Below are 19,694 nucleotides of genomic sequence, written 5' to 3' on the forward strand. Positions count from 1 at the left end.
CGGCTGGGAGCTGCGGGCGGTGGAGCCGAGGGGAGGGGCCCGGGGGCGGAGCCGCGGCCTGCCCGCCAGCCCGCCCTCCCCGCGGCCCGGCTCGGCTCCTCGGCGCTGCCTGGGGTCCCCTCCGCCCGTCCCCGCCTGCCAGCCCCCGCTGCGCTGTGCCCTGCCCGGCCAGGCCTGGAGCCGACACCACCGCCATCATGCCGGCCGTGTCCAAGGGCGATGGGATGCGGGGGCTCGCCGTGTTCATCTCCGACATCCGGAACTGTGAGCGCGCGGCCAGGGGCGCTGGGGCTGGGGAGCGTGGAATTGGGGGGTTCGGAGGTTACAGAGGGGTCCGCGGGACGGAAAGCCAGCGAGGTCGTGGCGGAAGCGCATACAGAGGCCCCCGGGGAAGTTTGGGGTGGGGGGAACGGAGGGGCTTCGGGTGTCATAGAGTGCCTCTTGAGGTGACGACGCGGAGCGGCTAGAGGGGCCCGGGGGGTCTTAAAGAGGAGGGGGCTAGTGAGTCCCGGGGACGGGGGCCAAGCCGTGTCCCCTGGGAATGGTTGAAAGGCTGGGGAGGAGGCGTACAGGCCACGGGGATCCTGCTGTAGACAGAAGGGGAAGGAGGTGCATGGCGGGGGGAGGGGGGGGGAGCCCGGGGCGCCGTGGAGCAGGAGGCCAGGGCGGACCAGAGGATGTGGAACTCAGGAAGACTCCCGGGGCAGGGCCTGAGGGCCGGGAAGAGGGGGTGTCATGGAGAGGAAGGGCTGGCGGGGCCACGGAGGCGCCTTGCTAGTGGCATACAGGGCTGGGGAGTGCTAAGTGTCAAGGGGCTTGGGAGGGGGAGATGGGGAAACTCTAGCTGCACCCTGTCGAGAGAGAGGGGCTCCAGGGTGGTCGGCTGCTGGGGAGGCCAGGGCAGTGGGGAGGGGGCTAGAGGGTTGGCAGAAGGGGAATCATGGGAGAAGCTGACACACGGATTGGGGGCCTGGAAAAGAGGAGGTTATAGAGTGGGGTGGGGCTGGAGGGAGGTTCTAGAAGGGTGTGTGTGTGTGGGGGTTGCCCAGAGCTCCTGGAAGGAGCCAGAGGGCCAGAGGGGTTTGTGGGGAAAGGTTTGGAAAACTGGGGTGAGGTGGGGGAATGCGGGTCCTAGAGGGAGATCAGGGGTCAGGCGGCAGGACAACCCTGACTCTGAATGCTTCCCCATCTGCCCAACACAATATGGGGTCAGTGACCCTGCCAGGAAAAGTTGTCCCATGGGCAGCCTGTCACCAACTCAGCTCCCAGGAGCCCGTGTTGGTGTTTGGAGTTGCCAGTTGCCCAGAGGCCATCTCTGCGTGGGCTTTGGGGTCAGCCTGACCTGGGCTGGACTTGGAGTGCCTTGTGACCTTGAATGAAGGCCTTCCCCTCATCTGTCAAGAGGGCGCCCGGCGCACCTTCCTGGTGGGGCTGTTGTGATCACATGTGCGAGTGAGAGAGGCGTCGCGCACGTTCCAGGCACCAGATGGACACCGGCTGTGGCTATTTTGTAATTCCACCGGATCTGCGGAGGCTCTTGTCAAGTGCCCTGAGGTTATTTTAGACTTCAGTGGGTATGAGAGGAGCTGGGATGTAGTAGGTGCTCAGTGGGCAGGAGGGGTGGGAGCTGCTGGGTGCTAGTTGATGGAGAGGAAGTTGTGGCTGTGAAGAAAAGAGGAGAGTGGTCAACCAGGCTGGGGGGGTGACAGCTGGTGTGCTCGACCAGCCTGGGGGGTTGGTAGTGACTGGGGGTAGCCGGTCAGGCGGCGGGGGGCACAGCTGGGGGTGGCGACCAGGCTGGAGGGCAGCTGTTAGGAGTGGGTGGGCCCTGCCCCCCATGCCTCCCAGACGGAGGGCCCTGAGCAAGTCATTCGGCCTCTGTGAGGCTCAGTTTTCTTGTTGCAAATGGCACTGATGACAGCACCTTGCCTCCTAAGGTTCAGTCATTGTTGTTCCTTTGAGAGCACTGCGGGGTACAGGCACGGTTCTCAGCCCCGGGGGCTGCAGCAATGAACCAGAGCCCCTGTTTTGGGGAGCGTCCCTTCTCCGAGGGAGACGGAAAACAAACCCAGCGAAAGCAGGCCTTGGCACAATGTCAGATGACAGTTGGTGCCGTGAAGGAAAATAAGGAGGGAATGGGGTGAAGAGTGACTGGCAGGAGAGGGTGGTCAGTGGCGGTCTCGCCAGGGAGGTGACAGTCCAGTCCAGGGCGCTGGAGTGAAGGGAGCGGGTCCGGCAGAGTTCAGAGGAAGGAGGGGCCGAGGCGGGGGCTCGGCACGTCCCAAGGCCTTGAGGTTGGAGCATGCTTGGCGAATGTTCCGATTAGAGTGCTGAGGCCCGTGGGCCTGGAGCCACGTCTGTGAGAGGCAGGGGGCAGCGGCCTGGGTCCTGTCGGGCTTCCTCGGCCTTTATCTGGAGTGAGACAAGAGGCTCGGGGAGGTTTTGATTGGAGCGGTGTGATCTGATTTAGGTTTAAAAATAATTCCCCTGGCGGCTGTGAAGAGAGCAGACTCAAGAGGTAGGGGCGGAAGCCGGGAGACGACAGGGCTGCTGCAGGCATCCAGGCGGGAGACGTGGGGGCTTGGGCTGCGGGGGGTGGAAATATTGGAAAAGCTGCCGGGGTTTGCAAAGGGATGAGGTGATGGGAGGTAGAGAAGGAAGGAGGAAACACGTAGGTGTCACTGCAGGACCCCAGAGGGGACCCAGAAGAGAGAAGGGGAGACTCAGACCAGAGGAATTGGGGTACAGCATGAGGGGGTCCTCTTGCTCGTCCTCTTCTCAGCCGCTCTCTAGTGAACGGCCTGCTGGGCTTCCCACCCAGCGATGGGGGCTGCGGACACAGCAGGGAGCAAGGCAGGGGCAGGGGCAGGCGCTGCTTACCGTTGTCGCCGTTCTCACAAAAATTTGTACACAGATGCCCACAGCACTGCTCTACACAATAGCCCCGAAGCGGGGACCACCCAAGCGTCCATCGAGTGATGAATGGAAAAAGAAAACGTGGTCTGTCCACACCATGGAATATTACTTAGCCACATAAAGGAATGAAGTTCTGACGCCGGCTGCGACAGGCATGAACTTCGAAAACGTGAAGGACGGGAGCCGGGCACAAAAGGCTGCGTGTCATATGCGTCCATTGATGTGAAGTGTCCAGAACAGGCTTGGCCAGAGACAGAAAGCCAGCTAGTGGTTGCGGGGCGCAGGGAGGCGTGGGGAGTGACTGCTAATGGGCGGGGAAGATGTTCTGGAGCTCGATAGTGGTGATGGGGGCATAACTTTGTGAAAACCCCTGAATCATTCACTTAGAAATTTGTATTTTTCTCTACTAGAGGGGTTGTGGGTTTACAGAACAATCATGCATAACACCCAGGCTTCCTATATTCCACCCCACCGTCAACACTCAGTTGTGCGCTGTACAAAGCAAATTGTATAGCCTATGAATTATATCTCAAATTTTTTTGCAAGTAGATAAAAATTGCAGCTGCCTTCAGACCTAAGACAGGATCACAAAGTTGAGAGAATGGGTCAGAGGAGGCTGCTCCTCAGAAGTGCCTCTGGAAGCTGCAGTGGGCGGCAGGTGGGGGAGCTCGCCAGGCCTGGGGTGGAGAAGAGCCAGGACGGCCGGGAACAGGGGCAAAGGTCCTGAGGCCCGGTGGAGCAAAACGAGAGCACGAAAGTGGGAGAAGATGCTGGTTGGGGGGGGCGTGAGCAGGGGCCTGGTAGGTGTTTGTCTTGAGGGCACTGGGGGAGAAAAGAGGAGAAGTAAATGGGGAGAAGCAAGAAGAGTGGGGGGCCATTGTGTGGGGGCATCCGAAAGGCGCCCTGGAGTTCAGGAGAGGAAGAGTCTAGAAGAAAGTGCAGGGCCTGCTTTGAGAAGGAGTGGAAGCAGGGCAAATTCTGCAGATAAGAAGGGGGAGAGGCCCAGGCTGGGCGCACCCTGTGGGCGAGGCCCTCTCTCGCTGGAGGGGACTGAAATCCTGCCATTTATCTGACTGGGAGCTCTCAGGCTGGGGCGACTTCCTATCTAGGGTCCCAGCAGCCCCCCCACCCCCACCCCGGGGCAGAGTCTGGCTCTCCAGGCTTGGCAGTTTGCTGAGGGCATGCGGGCCCTTCCTCCATTAGGGCACGCTCCGCCTCTAATGCACCCCCTCTGCTGGCAAGCCCACCCTCATCCCCCGGGGTACAGGCCCTGGGTCTGACCATCCCCAGGTCCCCAGCTCTGCCCTCGTACTCCCCAGGCTGGCTCAGGGAAGCCCCAGAAGATGCTTGCCGATTGAATGAATGACTGAGTGAATGAGTGAATGAATAAGTGAGCCAATCTATTGAGCGGCGGTGCCGCTCTAAGTGGTGGGACTTGAACAGTGGACAAAAGCCCCCACCGAGTGGTGCTCACATGATAGGTGGAAGGCGCACCCTAGACAAGTGCATATGTGGAGACCAGGGGGCCGGTGTGGGGCAGGGAAGGGGCCAGCAGCCTGGCCAGCGGGGGTCAGAGGGTTGTCCCCGAAAGGGGGACCTTTGAGCCAATTTGGACAGTGAATTAGGCATGCACAAATCTGAAGGAAGAACATTCGGGCAGCAGGGACAGTGTCTGCAAAGTCCTGAGGCAGGACTGTTCGTAGAATGTAGGCTGAGCTGAGAGGTGGCCTTTGGAGAGAAGGGACCTGGGAGGACATGTGGAATGGGGCCATGCAGGGGTCTTAGCTGTCACTCCGAGGCAGACGTGAGCCATGAAAGGGTTTGGGGATCTGACTCACATTTTCCCAGGATCCCTCTGGCCGCTGGAGTGGGGGCAGACAGAGTATGGTTCTGGTGGCTTTCCAGCACCTGTGCAGGATGGAATCACACAGGCCTGCCCTTTGGGGCAGGGACCTTAGGTGGCGAGGGGCCGCCACATGCCAGGACGGGGAGCTCCAGGTCTGAGTCCCAGCCCTGCCCCCTCCCGGCTGGTTGTTGCCTGATCTTGGATCTGAGGTCCCTCTGTGAAATTCACTGTCCCCAAATCCTCCCTCTGCACCGGCTCCGCCCAGGACTGCCCCGACCCCGGGATGCAGCCGGGACAGAAGCTGCCGTTCAGGTGGGGAGTGGATGGCGGGCGGTTTGCCAAACAGCCCGAATCCCCAGCGTGCCTGGGGAGGGGGGGCAGCTCGGGCGGCTTCTCCCTGAGCGAGGGGGACGTGGGAGTGTTTCCAGCAGGGAGCGAGCCTCGGACTCGGCTTAAGGAGCATAACTCCTCTCTCAGGGATGGGGTGACGTGGTTAAATGAGCAACCTCCAACCCAGCACTGTGATTTTGTAACTTAAAATTTCCTAGTAGACACACACACACATGAAAAATAACTGGTAGAATTATTTAGCAATATATTTTATATTATTTAACCCAGTATGTCCATCCATACAGTCAGTATTTTAACAATGATTAATGAAATATTTTACATTCTTTTCTGTACCAAATCTTCAAAATCCAGTATGTTTCTTACACCCATGGCATGTCTCAAATCGGACCGTCTGTTTTCATGGGAAATACTTGTTCTGGATTAAGAGCTCATAAAACTTCTGGTTGAGAAAGTAGAATCGTGAAGTACGGAACTTACTTTCCACTGCTGGAATCAAGTGTTGGCTTTTAAATTGCAATCTGTTACAAGGAAATAGAATTAGAAATTTGGTTCCTTGAAACCAGCGCAGGGATGTCGGTGAATGAGGGAATCCATTCATGCTCCTTGACGGGCTCGCCTGTCCCTGGGCCGCCAGCGCCTCCACCCGCGCTCTCTGGTCCAGTTCTGTCCCAGCTGCCTGCAGCCCTTTCCTCATGGGCATTGCCCTCGGCAGCCCCCGGGCACCCAGGCTGTCACTGACCTCTGGATGTCCCTGGGGGCCGCGTCCTCTGCTGGGATGCCCTCCCCCCCCGGGCTGCAGCCCCCTCCTCTTCTGGGGACCTCATGCTTTTGTTCTCTCTATAAAGTCTTCTTCATAGCGTAATATAACAGTTATGCAGAAGACTGTTTCAAATAGATGGCGACAACTTAAAGAATAGATTTAAAAGACTGCTTATCGGGAGCAGAGGTGGCTCAAACCATTGGGAGCCTCCTTCCCACATGGGAGATCCTGGGTTTGGTTCCTGGTACCTCCTTAAAAAAAAGAAGAAGTACACAACGAACAGACAGTGAGTGCAAACAGTGAGGGGGGAGAAATAAATAAATAAATCTAAAAAAAAGACTATATATAAACACATATATACGTAAATAAGTTTGAATACAATTTAAAGATTATATATCTAAAAAATATATTCTTTGAACTTTAAGCCTATTTATTTTTTAAATCAAAGAAGGAGATTTAATAACTCCGTTAGCATGCATTTTTTTGTTGTTTATTAATCCCACCTCCCCAAGATGGCACCCTCATCTGTCCGCTCGTTGCCTGTTCATCTTCTTTAGCAGCACCCAGAACCAAACCCAGGACCTCCCTACATGGGAGGTGAGTGCCCAGCTGCTTGAGCCACTTCTGCTCTCTGCTGACTGTGGCATCTGTTTTTGCGGCTGCTGGTTTTGGTGTCTGATTGCAGTATCTGCTTATGGCAGCAGTTGTGGCATCTGCTTGTTGTGGCATCTGCTCATTGTGACGTCTTGCTGGTTGTGGCATCTGCTCGTTGCAGTCTGTTCATTTTCTTTTGGAGGCATGGGAACTGAGCCCGGGACCTCCCATGTGAGAGGTGGGCACCCAATTGCTTGAGCTACATCTACTCCCCAGACCTGTGTAAAGAGTGCATATTCACACATCTATGTATGTATATATATTTATTTTGTTTACTTTCCTTAAGTATAGCCAGTAGTTTTATTTATTTAGTCAGTTTTTTTGTTTTTTGTTTTTGAGGTTCTGGGGCCAGGGATTGAACCCGAGACCTTGTATGTGGGAAGCCAATGCTCAACCACTGAGCCACGTAGGTTTCCCTGTATGTGTGTATATTTAAATGCACTTAAAATACAACTTAAAGGGAAGTGGCTGTGGCTCAAGCAGCTGGGCGCCCGCCTACCACATGGGAGGTCCTGGGTTTGGTTTCCGGTGCCTTCTAAAGAAGATGAGCAAGGCGGTGAGCTGACAGCTGACGCAATGAAGAGACACAGCGAGGAAACACAAGGGGAGACACAAGTAGGGAGCAGAGGTGGCTCAAGCGATTGGGTGCCTCCCTCCCACGTGGGAGGTCCTGGATTCTGCTCTCAGTGTCCCCTGAAAAGACCTGCAGAGAGGAAGTTCAAACAATGAGGTGTGTGTGTGGGGGGGAGAAGTAAATAAATAAAATAAACCTTAAAAAAAAATACAACTCAAAGAATATTTAAGGAATACTCATGTTCCTTAAATTTAAAGAATATACATACACGTATGTGCATAAGCGTATATAGATATATTCTTTCCGTATTCTTTCGATTGTTCATATGTGTTTGGTACTGTTTTCTGTGTAATCGATACACTGCTATAAAATACGTTCACGTATGTATTTGTAGAGAAACTGGCGTTGCATCCACGCGCACATGTGCATGTGACTAGCATATCTATAAAAGCCCGCAGCCCCTGCGTGTCCAGCTTGATGAGCGTTTGCCAGCGGAACACAGCCGTGTAACACCCAGAGGAAGGGGCCAGGTCCCGCTCCCCAGAACCCCGCCTACCCCCTCCCGGCTCCCCCCAAGACTAACCCCTCCCGGGTCATCCAACACCACGGATTGTTTTACTTGCTTCTTGCGGCTTTTAATAGAAATTTAATCAAAGGCCAGAGAGGACATTAGCCTTGGAAACTTAAGTGCTGTTCAAATATCCGTTTTATCTGTGACCAAGATTCGGCAGCTACTGTATGTCGGACCCTTTGTGCACTAAAGGGTTTTCTTTCTTTCTCGGGTGCCTCAGAATACTGTGAAGGCCAGTGCTGGAAGCCAGGGGCGCTCACCCCAGGCTGGGGAGAGGCAGGGAGCTGCCCAGCCAGCCCGGGCTCCCCAGAGGGCGGCGCTGTCCTGACTTCCCAGGCCAGCCCCTCGCGGGCGCCCCGCACCGCCACTTAGGGCTGGTGGCCCCTCCTGGGGCACTGCTGCCGAGCCCCTTGTCGGCCACAGCCCTCCTCTAATGTCCCCTCCTCTCAGCGCCTAGGCTCGCTGGCTCACTCACTCATTCACTCATTCATTCATTCATTCATTCATCCACCTAATGCACATCCGAGCCCCCCGGGTGCCTGGCCCCACGCAGGGGGACACAGATGTGGGTCAGAGCAGGTCACCCCTTCAGATGACCAGACACGAGTGACTCCCACGTGCCGTGGTGCTCCCAGCCGGAAGCGGGGCTGAGGCTGGATAAGATAAACAAAGTGCTTAGAAGGCGTGAAATGTGCTGGGGGAGAAATAACAACGAGGTGGTCAGGAAAGGCGCTGAGGAGGTGACAGGAACAGAGACCCCAGCGCGGGGAGATAACAGGAGAGATTGGTTGAGGCAGGAAGGAGTGTTCTGGAGCTGAGCCAAGGCCATGGGGCCCCGGGCACACACAGGGAGGGGAGAGGTGACTGGCAAGGCAACCAGGATGGGACCGGAGGGCTTTGTGGACCACGGGCTGGAGCCCCCCGACTGGCATGAGGAGAGGCCAATGTGGGAGGCCTGCGGGGAAGCGGGAGGCGCATGGGGAGGTGGGGAGGCAGTCGGGGAGGCCCGCGGGGAGGCTTGCGGGGTGGGTGGCTCGTGGGGAGGCTGGCAGGGAGGCCCGCGGGGAGGCGGGGAGGCCCTCGGGGAGGTGGGGAGGCGAATGAGGAGGCGGGGAGGCCCACAGGGAGACAGGGAGGCCCGCGGGGAGGCGGGGAGGCCCTCGGGGAGGTGGGGAGGCGAATGAGGAGGCCGGGAGGCCCACAGGGAGACAGAGAGGCGCTCGGGGAGGCGGGGAGGCCCGCGGGGAGGTGAAGAGGCTGGCGGGGAGGCCCGCGGGGAGGCCCATGGGGAGGCTGCCGTGGTGGTCCAGGCTCGGGTGGCCCTGGAAGCCACGGTGGGAGTGTGGGAGGGGCGTCTGGAGGTTGAGCAGGGAGGCCACGGGGAGGGCTTGCGCGAGGGGCTCCCGCACCTGGTTTCTGTGGGAGGAGCTGTGTGGACAGTGGAGCTTGTCAAGGGTGAGCGGCGGCGTCTGGTGTGAGTGGAAGCTGGGGTTCGTCGGGGGGTGCCCTGTCGAGCAGCAAGGGTGGCAGCGCCTGGTCACTGTGCAGGAGGCCCGTGTGCTGATGGGGCTGCAGGAGCATTGGGGGAGCAGGGGAGCTCTCGGGTCTGGGGGTGTCCCAGGCCGGCAAGCTGGGGCGAGGCTGGCGGCTTCCTGGGGTTGGGCACCCACGGGAGGGGGTGGGAGGAGACGCGAGCTCAGCGGGCCGCAGCGGGCTTGAGGAGCCTGGGGGAGGCCGGGGGCAGCTGAGCCCTTCGTTCACTCGTCACACATTCATCGGGGCCTCGTGCGGCCGGGGCTGGGGCTGGGGCTGGTGATGGAGCTTGGGGGACCGTGGGGGGGGGGCCCCGGAGCTGTGGGCAGGGGTGGGGGCCCCCAGGGAGAGGGTTCAGAGCCCTGGGAGCCAACAAGGGCGCCCCGAGGACTCCCCACTGTTCAGGGGCCTCCCCGGGAGGAAGGAAGAAGGCAGGCACAGGACAGGCGGCGCTCTCCCCTCCCCGACGCTCCCAGCTGGAGATGGGGGGAACGGGAGCGGAGCCCGGGCCCAAGGGCGCAGAGGCGCTGCCCTTCCAGCTGGAGGACTGGGTGAGAGCCGCCCAGGAGGGTGAGGGCTCCTGGCCAGGTCCTCCCGGACCCTCAGCTCCTCCCGACCTTCTCTCCCCAGGTAAGAGCAAGGAGGCGGAGATCAAGAGAATCAATAAGGAGCTGGCCAACATCCGCTCCAAGTTTAAAGGTAGGCGGGCGGGCGCTGGGAGTCTGAGGGAGGAGGCCGGGCAGGACCGCTGGGCCTCGTGGGTGTGATCCTTCCTCATTTGGGCCTCTCCTTTCCTCCTTCCTCTGGCCCAGGGGACAAAGCCTTGGACGGCTACAGTAAGAAAAAGTATGTGTGCAAACTGCTCTTCATCTTCCTGCTTGGCCATGACATTGACTTTGGCCACATGGAGGCCGTGAACCTGCTCAGCTCCAATAAGTACACAGAGAAGCAGATAGTGAGTCTGGGGAGGAGGGGCTGGGAGCCAGGACTCCCCCTGAGTCTGTAGGAGAAGGGGGCTTGGGGCCGGGTCTCCTGGTCTGAGGGAGGAGGGGCTGGGGGCCGGGTCTCCTGGGTCTGAGAGAGGAGGGGGCTGAGGGCCAGGACTCCTGGGTCTGAGGGAGGAGGGGCTGAGGGCCAGGACTCCTGGGTCTGAGGGAGGAGGGGCTGAGGGCCAGGACTCCTGGGTCTGAGGGAGGAGGGGCTGGGGGCCAGGACTCCTGGGTCTGCGGGAGGAGGGGCTGGGGGCCAGGACTCCTGGGTCTGCGGGAGGAGGGGCTGGGGGCCAGGACTCCTGGGTCTGAGGGAGGAGGGGCTGGGGCCAGGACTCCTGGGTCTGAGGGAGGAGGGGCTGGGGGCCAGGACTCCTGGGTCTGAGGGAGGAGGGGCTGGGGGCTGGGTCCCCTGGGTCTGAGGGAAGAGGGGCTGGGGGCTGGGTCCCCTGGGTCTGAGGGAGTTGGGGCTGGGGGCCGGGTCTCCTGGTCTGAGGGAGTTGGGGCTGCAGGCCGGGTCTCCTGGTCTGAGGGACGAGGGGCTGGGGGCCGGGTCCCCTGGGTCTGAGGGAAGAGGGGCTGGGGGCCGGGTCCCCTGGGTCTGAGGGAAGAGGGGCTGGGGGCCGGGTCCCCTGGGTCTGAGGGAGTTGGGGCTGGGGGCCGGGTCCCCTGGGTCTGAGAGAGGAGGGGGCTGAAGGCCAGGACTCCTGGGTCTGAGGGAGGAGGGGCTGGGGGCCGGGTCCCCTGGGTCTGAGGAGGAGGGGCTGGGAGTGCAGTCTCCAGGGTGGTAGCTGCCAGGCTCCCAACCCTCTCCCTCTGTACCCGCCCCACCCAGGGCTACCTGTTCATCTCAGTGCTGGTGAACTCGAACTCAGAGCTGATCCGGCTCATCAACAATGCCATCAAGAACGACCTGGCCAGCCGCAACCCCACCTTCATGTGCCTGGCCCTGCACTGCATCGCCAACGTGGGCAGCCGGGAGATGGGCGAGGCCTTCGCCGCCGACATCCCGCGCATCCTGGTGGCCGGGTGAGACGCGGGGCTGCCAGGGGGCTCGGGGGGCAGGCCCAGCCGCCTTTGGTTAATTCTCCCCGTGACTCTGAGGCTCCGAGGGGTCGTGCCACCTGCCCAAGGTCTCCTAGCCGGGGCATGGGAGCAGACACCGGGCCGGACCCCCGTTCCCTGTGGCTGTCTCAGGCTCCCGCCCCAGGCTGGTCCCCAGAGCAAGGCCACTCCCTGCCAAGCCAGGAGACGTTGGTCTGTCCTATTAGTAGACCTGTGGCATCTGGTGGGAAGAGGTGATTGCTTGGTTAGGTCAGGGACTGCGCTCCGTCTTGTCCCCTCATTCAGTCAACATGTACTCCCTGCTGTGTGCCAGGGCAAGGCAGATCGCTGGGCTGCCACCTGCCCCGAGTTCACAGTCCAGGGCAGGAGACACGTTGGTCAGGTCAGCGTGGGCTGAACTGGGTGCTGACTCCCTGAGAACCAGGCTCTGCGGGATCAGAGCCCAAGGGCGTTCGGTGGGGGCGCCTGACCCAGCCTCGACCTAGGGGCTGAGGCTTGAGGGGGCCGAGCAGCCAGGGGAGGGGACGGCATGAAGGGAGGCCCCACGGGGCCGTCCTGAGGCACGTATTTCCTGAGCACCTCCTGTCTACCGGGTCTCTTCTGAGCTGGGGGAGGCAGTGGTGAGCCGCAGTCCAGGTGTGCCCATCCCAAAGGAGCTGGCGTCTCGTGGGGGGACACACACCTGACTAGATGAGCAGAGCAGTGAGACGCATGCAGACAATGCCACGTGCTCTGAAGAATACGCAGCAGGGGGCGGGGAGGCGCCTTGCAAGAGGCTAGTCAGAGAGGGCGCCGGCCATTTGAGACCAGAATGACCAGGAGAAGATAATCCTTCAGAGACACCGGAGATAGTGTCCAGGCCAGGGGCGCTGCGGGCAGAGCCGAGAGGGCCGGAGCTTCTGTGAGGAAGGAGCCCAGTGAAAGCCTCTGGCCGGAGGGCAGTGACCAGGAGAGACAGTAAAGGGGATTTGGCTTTGATCTTAATTGAACTGGAAGGTTCTTGTGTCTAAAGCAGGCAAATGAAACGATAAGATTCATATCTTAAAAAGCTCACTCTGCCTGTTACGGGCGAATATAGGACTTCTATTTCTGGCAGTCGTGGTGGACTAGGTCCCTGGACTGACGCTGTCGCTGAAACCTAACTATAAATGTTGGATACAAGAGGAAAGGAAATATTCTTCACTTTGTATGCATGAGCTAGCAAAAAAAATAAGGAACACACAGGCCATAGCTAGGAGGAGCCTGGCACCCAGGGCGATCAGAGCGTGAAGCCAGGCTGTGCTTAGGAGGCATTCGCTGAGCCGGGTGAACCTGGGTCTTGGTTTTGGGGCCTCACAGTCTCTGGAACAGAAGACAAAGTTTATTTAAGGAGAGGCTCCACAAGGCCACACTTCAAAGTAAGAGTGACCTAGAAATAAACCCCCTTGGGGACTGCAGGCAAAATTACCTGTCTTACACCTGGCAGAAACCAGCCCTCCTACTGGTTTTCAACCTGAATTTACCCTCCTGGGTACTCCAGAAATCCCTAAGCCAAGCCTTAGTTTAAGTGATCCAGATTGGTAGTACCCCAGTGCCCGACAGACGCAACCGTGAGCCTGTGGTGGAGGAACTACTTTTACCATTAGCCTCAACGATTCCTAGAAATAAACCTCTAAGTTAGGTGAGTAGCTCACAGTCACAAATTACACAAGCAAGCAAGACACCATGAGGGAGGATCAGCAAACATAAAACTGAAAATAGTATTTGAATTGGAATGATCAAATACAGAATGTAAAATAAATGTGTTTAATATGTTTCAAGAAATAGGAGGACTTAAAAATATGAGTAAAGTACAAGCAGGTTTTAAAAGGACATGAAAAAGAATTGAAATATAAAATTTCAGTAGTTTGGTTTAACAGCAGAGTAGATCCAGCTGAAAAGGGAATGAGTACCCAGGCCATAGAAACAGAATAAATTAATCAAAATGCAGTCCAGAAAACCAAAGAGATAGAAAACAAAAAGAAAAACTTATGAGGCCTGGAAGATAGAGAAAGTCTACTAAAACTCTGCTTAGAGTTCTAGAGAGAAGGAGATATGTGGGAGGGGATCCCCAGATTCAAATTGCCCAAGGAATCTTAAGTGAAATTGTAGACTCCGGGGTCGAGGATGGAAGCAGGGGCCGAGGCTTCCACGGCTGTAGTCTGGGTCAGCGCTGACGGTGGCTGGCTCGGGCCGGGGTGGTACCCGTGGCAGTGGCTTCAAGCAGAGTGTGTTTTAAGAAGTCAAGCTGACGTGGATTAGGTGTGTGCAGTGAAGGGAAGAGGAGCTGGGGTTGCACTGGTGGGTGAATGATGGCAGAGGAGCAGGACGGGAGAACCCGGCCAGGAGGGGGAGGTTCAAGTCAGGTGTGGCCATGCTGAGCTGGAGAGGCCTCCGAGACAGTGGCTCACAGGGAGGCGGGACTGGAGAGAAAGCTCTGGAAGTCCTCAGCGTGTGTGGGTCAGCACTGCCCACTTCCTCATAGTGATGTTAAAAACATAGGAAGAGGTGAAATTAATTTGAACATTGTACCCAACGTACTTAAAATATCGTTATTTCAGCACTCAGACAATGTGGGAATGGCTACAAGCTGTTTTACATTCTCTTTCTTGTGCCGGCTTTGAAGCCCAATGTGTTTTCACGTCTGGGCATCTCTCCGTGCAGACCAGCCCCGGCTCAGGTGCCCCGCTCAGGTGCCCCGCTCAGGTGCTTAGTAAGTGCTGAGGCTGGAGGCTTAGATGGGTCAGCCAGGAATCCATTCTAGCCGTGGGCTGGACCAAAGCCCTCAGGGAGGGCCTCAGCAGCGAGACAGTGGTCAGAGGTGGCCCTGTGGGCGGAGCTGCACAGCCAGGGGTGGAGCTGTGCAGGGAGCTGGGTGAGCTGTGGGCGGAGCTGCGCAGCCAGGGGGTGGAGCTGTGCAGGGAGCTGGGTGAGCTGTGGGCGGAGCTGCGCAGCCAGGGGGTGGAGCTGTGCAGGGAGCTGGGTGAGCTGTGGGCGGAGCTGCGCAGCCAGGGGTGGAGCTGCGCAGGGAGCTGGGTGAGCTGTGGGCGGGCTGCGCAGCCAGGGGGTGGAGCTGTGCAGGGAAATGGGTGAGCTGTGGGCGGAGCTGCGCAGCCAGGGGTGGAGCCATGCAGCCAGGGGGCGGAGCTGTGCAGTTAGGGGGTGGAGTTGCGCAGCCCAGGGCCGGAGCTGTGCAGCCAGGGGGCGGAGCTGTGCAGCCAGGGGGGATGGAATGTTCCAGGCCTGGGAAGGAAAGTGAGGAATGGGCCTGGACTTAGAAGCAGAGAGAAGAAACTTTCACGGAAGAGGGAATGGGCAGTTGCGTCAGCTGCTGGTGATGGTTTAAGACGAGGACAGGGAGGGAGCTTGGCCTCTCCAAGGTGGAGGAGGCCAACATGGCCTAGGTACGGGGGGCACAGGGGCTGAGGCTGGGGGCCGTGCCTGCCAGGGTCACGGGCCAGGGTGGGGTGATCTGGCTCTCAACCCTGGGAAGAGTCTTGACAGGGAAACTGTGAAAAGGGGCACTGAGGAGCTTTTTTTTTCCCTTCCTTTTTTTCTGGGAGGATTAGTAAGATGAAGTTCATGGAACACTTGTAAAGTGTATAATCCAGAGGTTTTTAGTATATCTGCAGGGTTGTGCCGTCACCACCACTCTTCCATTCCAGGACATTTCCATCGTCCCCAAGAGAAACCCCGCACCCGTCGGCAGTCACTCCCCACTCCCCCCCGGCCCTGGCCACTGCTACAGGCCTTCTCTGCCTGGACACATCAGGGACTGGGACATTCACTACGAGACCTCCCGTGTCTGGCTCTTTGACGCAGTGTTCCATGTTCAAGGCTCAGCTGCGTTGTAGCACGGGTCAGATCTTCCTTCATTTTGATGGCCCAGTAATAGTCCATTGCGTGGCTGGACCACGTTAGTTTACCTGTTCATTAGTTGGTGGACAGTTTGGCCAGTTCCCACCTTTGGGCTACTGTGAACATTCGTGGACAGGTTGTGAACGTGCTTTCAGTTCTCTGGGGCCTACGTCCAGGAGTAAGTGGCTGGGTCACTCGGTGTCCCTTTTTTAAAATTTATTTAAATTTTCTTTTATTTATTTCTCCCCCTCCAGCTGTCTACTGTGTCCTTTCACTGTGTGTTCTTCTGTGTCCGCCTGTATTCTTGTCAGCAGCACCTAGAATCTGTGTCTCTTTTTGTTGCATCATCTTGCTGTGTCAGCTCTCCGTGTATGCGGCGCCATTCCTGGGCAGGCTGCACTTTCTTTTTCGCACTGGGCAGCTCTCCTTACAGGGCGCACTCCTTGCGCGTGGGGCTCCCCTACGCGGGGACACTCCTGCGTGGCAGGGCACTCCTTGCGCGCATCAGCACTGCACGTGGGCCAGCTCCACACGGGTCAAGGAGGCCCCGGGGTTTGAACCGTGGACCTCCCATGTGGTAGACAGACACCCTATCCACTGGGCTAAGTCTGCTTCCCAGTAGCTCTTACTCCTTCGTGTGATGCTGCTGTCCGCTGGAGTGGGTGCTGCCGCCTGGGCAGGTGGAGGTGATGATGCACTCGCCTCCTTGGCGGCCGCGGGGGACTAAACGGGTTAACGTGTGGGAGCACTGAGGACAGAGCTGGGCCAGCATCGGCACTCGTGAAACACGAGCTGGGGTGGTGGTGAAAACTCCGCTGCGAGACGAGCATCTTCTTGGGGTGGACTTCAGCTGGTGTCCGGTTCTAAACGGAGAACAGTCTGTGGGCGTGGACTCCGGCCGAGGACATCCTGGGGCCTGGCCTGGAGCCCAGGTGGCCATCTAGGAGCGGAGCTGCCACATCCAGCTGCCACCTCACCTCTTCAAGGGCCTGTCCCCGAGCCCCCCGGCCACAGGCCATTCTCCGCCTCGGCGTCGTAGTATCCTGCCCGATGCGTCTCTGCCTGGCGGGTGGGAGTGAAGGGGAGCCGCCCCTCCCCTGCATGTCACCTCGCCTTCTGCTCGTGCAGGTCTCCTCCTGTGGCCCGCCCCCCATGCCCTTTGTCCTTTCTGGGGAAACCGTCTACGGGGAGGCCGCAGCCTGAGCCATCATGATGGCTCCCATGCCTCCTCTGCGCGGGGTCCTGCCGGCCAGTGACACCTGGCCTCACCTTTCCATTCTCCACGCCCTACGGGGCCCCTCGTGTTCCTGAGGGGAAGCTACCATCAGGAAGGCTCGTCACACAGTGCCCACCGCGTAACGTGCGCTCCTGACCGCAGGGCCAGGGAGCACCGCCCCGGGCACCCGCCGCCTCCTCGCCCGCGGTGGCACCTGTGGCCGACGCTCAGGTGCAGCGGCAGCCCCAGCTGGCCGAACCCAGCATCATGCGCCGCCCAGGCCGCCGGCACCTGTCAGCTCCCGGCAGCTGCTGTGGCCCGTGACAGCGCGGTGGCGAGACCCTGCAGACGTGCCCTTACTGCCCTGAGGTCAGGCACACGCCACTGAAAGCCGCAGGCAGCAGGGCCGTGGCCCTTCCGGGACTCCGCGGGACCCTCCGTTTCCTGGCCTCTCCTGCCTCTAGGGCTGCCGCCTTCCTGGGCTCACGGCCCCTTCCTCCATCCGCAAGGCCTGCAGATTAGCCTCTTCTCCCTCTGCCCGAGGAGCGGCTGTCCCTCCTGCCTCACCCCCTCTGCCCTCCCTGCCTCCACCCTCACCCCCACAGGCTGTTTCCCACACCGTCGCCAGAGGCGCCTGGGAAGCCCTGGTCGGATCTGGGAACGCAGCGTCAAGCAGGTGTACTGGTAGTACTGCCAGCAGGGCCGGGGTTTGGGGGGCGCGGGTGCTGTTCAGAGGAAGGTGCTCCCCCGCGCTCCCCTCCAGCCCCGTGGCCCGCCCCCACTCCCCCTTGCCTGTGTCTGCTGAGCTTTTCCTCTTCCCTCGGTATGCTGTGCGGGTTCCTACCCACTTGTCCCCTGCGCATCCCGTGGCCTGATTGGCTCTGTGCTCCTCAGCCCCTCTGAGGGGTGCATCTGCTGGAATATTGACCACCCAGCCAGAGGTTTGGCCTGTCTGACCCCGCTGGTTCCATGGTGCCCGCGCCAAGGCGTGTACCCAGCAGGCGCTTATTAAGTGCTTGGCCGATGATTGAAGGGGCAGAGGCAGGCCTGCTGGTTGACTCGGCCCCGCCAGCAGCCCCACCCCGTTCCCGGGGTGCAGTCTGCTGTCCAGACGAGGAGGCCGAGGCCCCAAGGGACCTGGCCAGCGCAGAGGATCGGGTGGCGGCCCGCCTGGCCCTCTGGCCCCGCGACCGCCCTCCTGACCCGTGCGCGCCGTGCCCACGCAGGGACAGTATGGACAGCGTGAAGCAGAGCGCCGCCCTGTGCCTGCTGCGGCTCTACAAGGCCTCGCCCGACCTGGTGCCCATGGGCGAGTGGACGGCCCGCGTGGTGCACCTGCTCAACGACCAGCACATGGTGAGCCCCAGCCCCTCCTCGCCCTGCCGCCCCGGCGCACGGCCCCCACCTCCCCGACACCGACTCAGTCACCAGGCCCTGGCCCTGTACCCCCTGCCCCCACCCCCCCAGCTGCCCAGAGGCCCCACCTCGGTGCTGATCCCCACCCGGCTGCGCAGGGGTGCGGTCCAGGGTCCACAGCACCCACCGCCACCCGGTGATGCCCTTGCAGCACCCATCCCCTGCCCGGCTGCGCAGCCACCCCGACCTCGCCCCACCACCAGCAGCCCAGGCCCTCGAGGGTCCCCACCCACCCTTTGCTCCCACCCAGGCGCCCAGGTCCACGCCGGCCTGGCCCCTGCACCCGCTAGCCTCCCGAAGCTCACGCAAGGACACACCCCAGCAGTCCCCCCATGCCCACGATGGCCTCCGTGTGCGCCCCTGCCCCGACCGGCCACTCCTCTGTCCCCAGGGCGTGGTCACAGCTGCCGTCAGCCTCATCACCTGCCTCTGCAAGAAGAACCCCGACGACTTCAAGGCGTGCATCTCCCTGGCTGTGTCGCGCTTGAGCCGGGTGCGTGTCCCCTCCGATGCCTCTCTGATCCCCCCTCACCCTTCCCGTGACTTGTGGCCCACCGCGTGGCAGTGGGGAACCGGGACCCCCAGCCTGGCGGCCCGGGTGCCGTCCAGCTTGGCCAGGTCCTGCCTGGGTGGCCTCCCTGGGCCTCAGTCGCCCCATCTGTTCAATGGAGGCGCTGCCAGGCCCCGCTCCTGGCCCAGCTGCAGAGATGTGGGACCGACCTGCGTAAAGCCCTCGGAGCAGGGCCCGGCCCGCCCTCAGCACCCAGGAGGCAGGTGCTGTTCCTGCCCCCTGCCCCTCGGCCCCTCCGTCTCTTCTGCGTCTGCCCCTTCTTGCGTTTCCTCCTGCATCTCCCTCCGCCCTGCATCCTTGGCCTTGTACCACCTCCGCCCCGTCCTGGGGCCATACCCTGATGCCTCCCGGGGGCTGGGCTCTGGGGTGGCTGACATGGGCCCCGCGCCGAGCCGGCCCGAGCCCTGCCCTCCAAGGAGCTCCCTGTCCTGGGGGTGGAGGCAGGTGCATAGTCAGGAGACGGGTGGGCTGTGCTGTCGGGGAGGTGCCACAGGCCACCCGGAGCCCGGGGGCGGCGCGGAACCCAGCCTGGGCGTCTGGGAAGGCTGCCGGAGGAGGTGATGGCTGCATTGTGACCTGGAGTGAATTTCAGTATCTCCTGTGCCAGTCGGAAGAGGCTCGGATTGCCAAGCAACGACCACAGCACAGTAGCTCGCTCGTCACCCACAGCACAGAGCTCCCATGTGCCAGGCTGGTGGAGGAGACCCAGTCAGTGACAGTGGGGGGGCAGGCATACCCCGTGGAGGCAGCTCAGGGCACGGTGGCCTCCTAGAGAAGGGGTTGTCAAGGTTGAGTAGGAGTTTGCGTGAGGACAAGTCACACGGTTTTTGATTAGTTCCCCACCTCTTCCCCTGAGCACTCCTGGCATCTGGTCTCCTTATTAGGCCTGGGGACCCAGGAAAGGGTCAGACCCAGTTCTTGCCCCTGAGCACCTGCCAGCCTTGGCAGGGAGTGACGAGGAAGCAGCCTCCATGGAGCCGCTGCGGCAGGCGCCGGGCTGGTGCTGGGAGGCTCAGAGTGGCAGTGAGGGGCTGGCTTGGTCTTGGGGCCGTCTCGGGGGCCAGGGAGAGCCTTCTGCCCACCCGGCCTCAGCATCTCTTGGAAACCCTTGACCGAGGCTTGACTGGACCGGGGCGCCTGGCAAGAGCCTGAGCTCTGGCTTCCTCCACCCTGGGTTTTGTCCCAGGTCCACCCCCTCACTGCTGTGTGACCCAGGCTTCCCACTGCCCTCTCTGAGCCTGTTTCCTGCTCCATACAACCGTCACCCCAATAGCTACCCCTGCAGAAGACCGTGTTTGCCGTGCAGGTGGGCAGACGTGGGTGGCTGCTCCGTCCCGGGCCCCCACCCATCCCGCC

General features: G+C 60.3%; 1 protein-coding gene across 2 annotated transcripts in view; it reads left to right on the forward strand.

Annotated features, from left to right (window-relative positions):
• Window positions 1–66: 66 nt before the first annotated feature.
• AP2A1 (adaptor related protein complex 2 subunit alpha 1) overlaps window positions 67–19,694 on the forward strand; it is a 31,117-nt gene continuing 11,489 nt past the window's right edge. For both annotated transcript variants that reach the window (XM_058280639.2, XM_058280640.2), the window contains exons 1-6: window positions 67–264; window positions 9,836–9,904; window positions 10,018–10,160; window positions 11,030–11,223; window positions 17,578–17,707; window positions 18,159–18,260. In XM_058280639.2, coding sequence (XP_058136622.1) covers window positions 198–264; window positions 9,836–9,904; window positions 10,018–10,160; window positions 11,030–11,223; window positions 17,578–17,707; window positions 18,159–18,260 — 705 coding nt within the window. In that variant the 5' untranslated portion in view covers window positions 67–197. The remainder of the gene's footprint in view (window positions 265–9,835; window positions 9,905–10,017; window positions 10,161–11,029; window positions 11,224–17,577; window positions 17,708–18,158; window positions 18,261–19,694) is intronic.

Source organism: Dasypus novemcinctus, chromosome 18 (genome assembly GCF_030445035.2).
Source record: "Dasypus novemcinctus isolate mDasNov1 chromosome 18, mDasNov1.1.hap2, whole genome shotgun sequence".
NCBI lineage: Eukaryota > Metazoa > Chordata > Mammalia > Cingulata > Dasypodidae > Dasypus > Dasypus novemcinctus.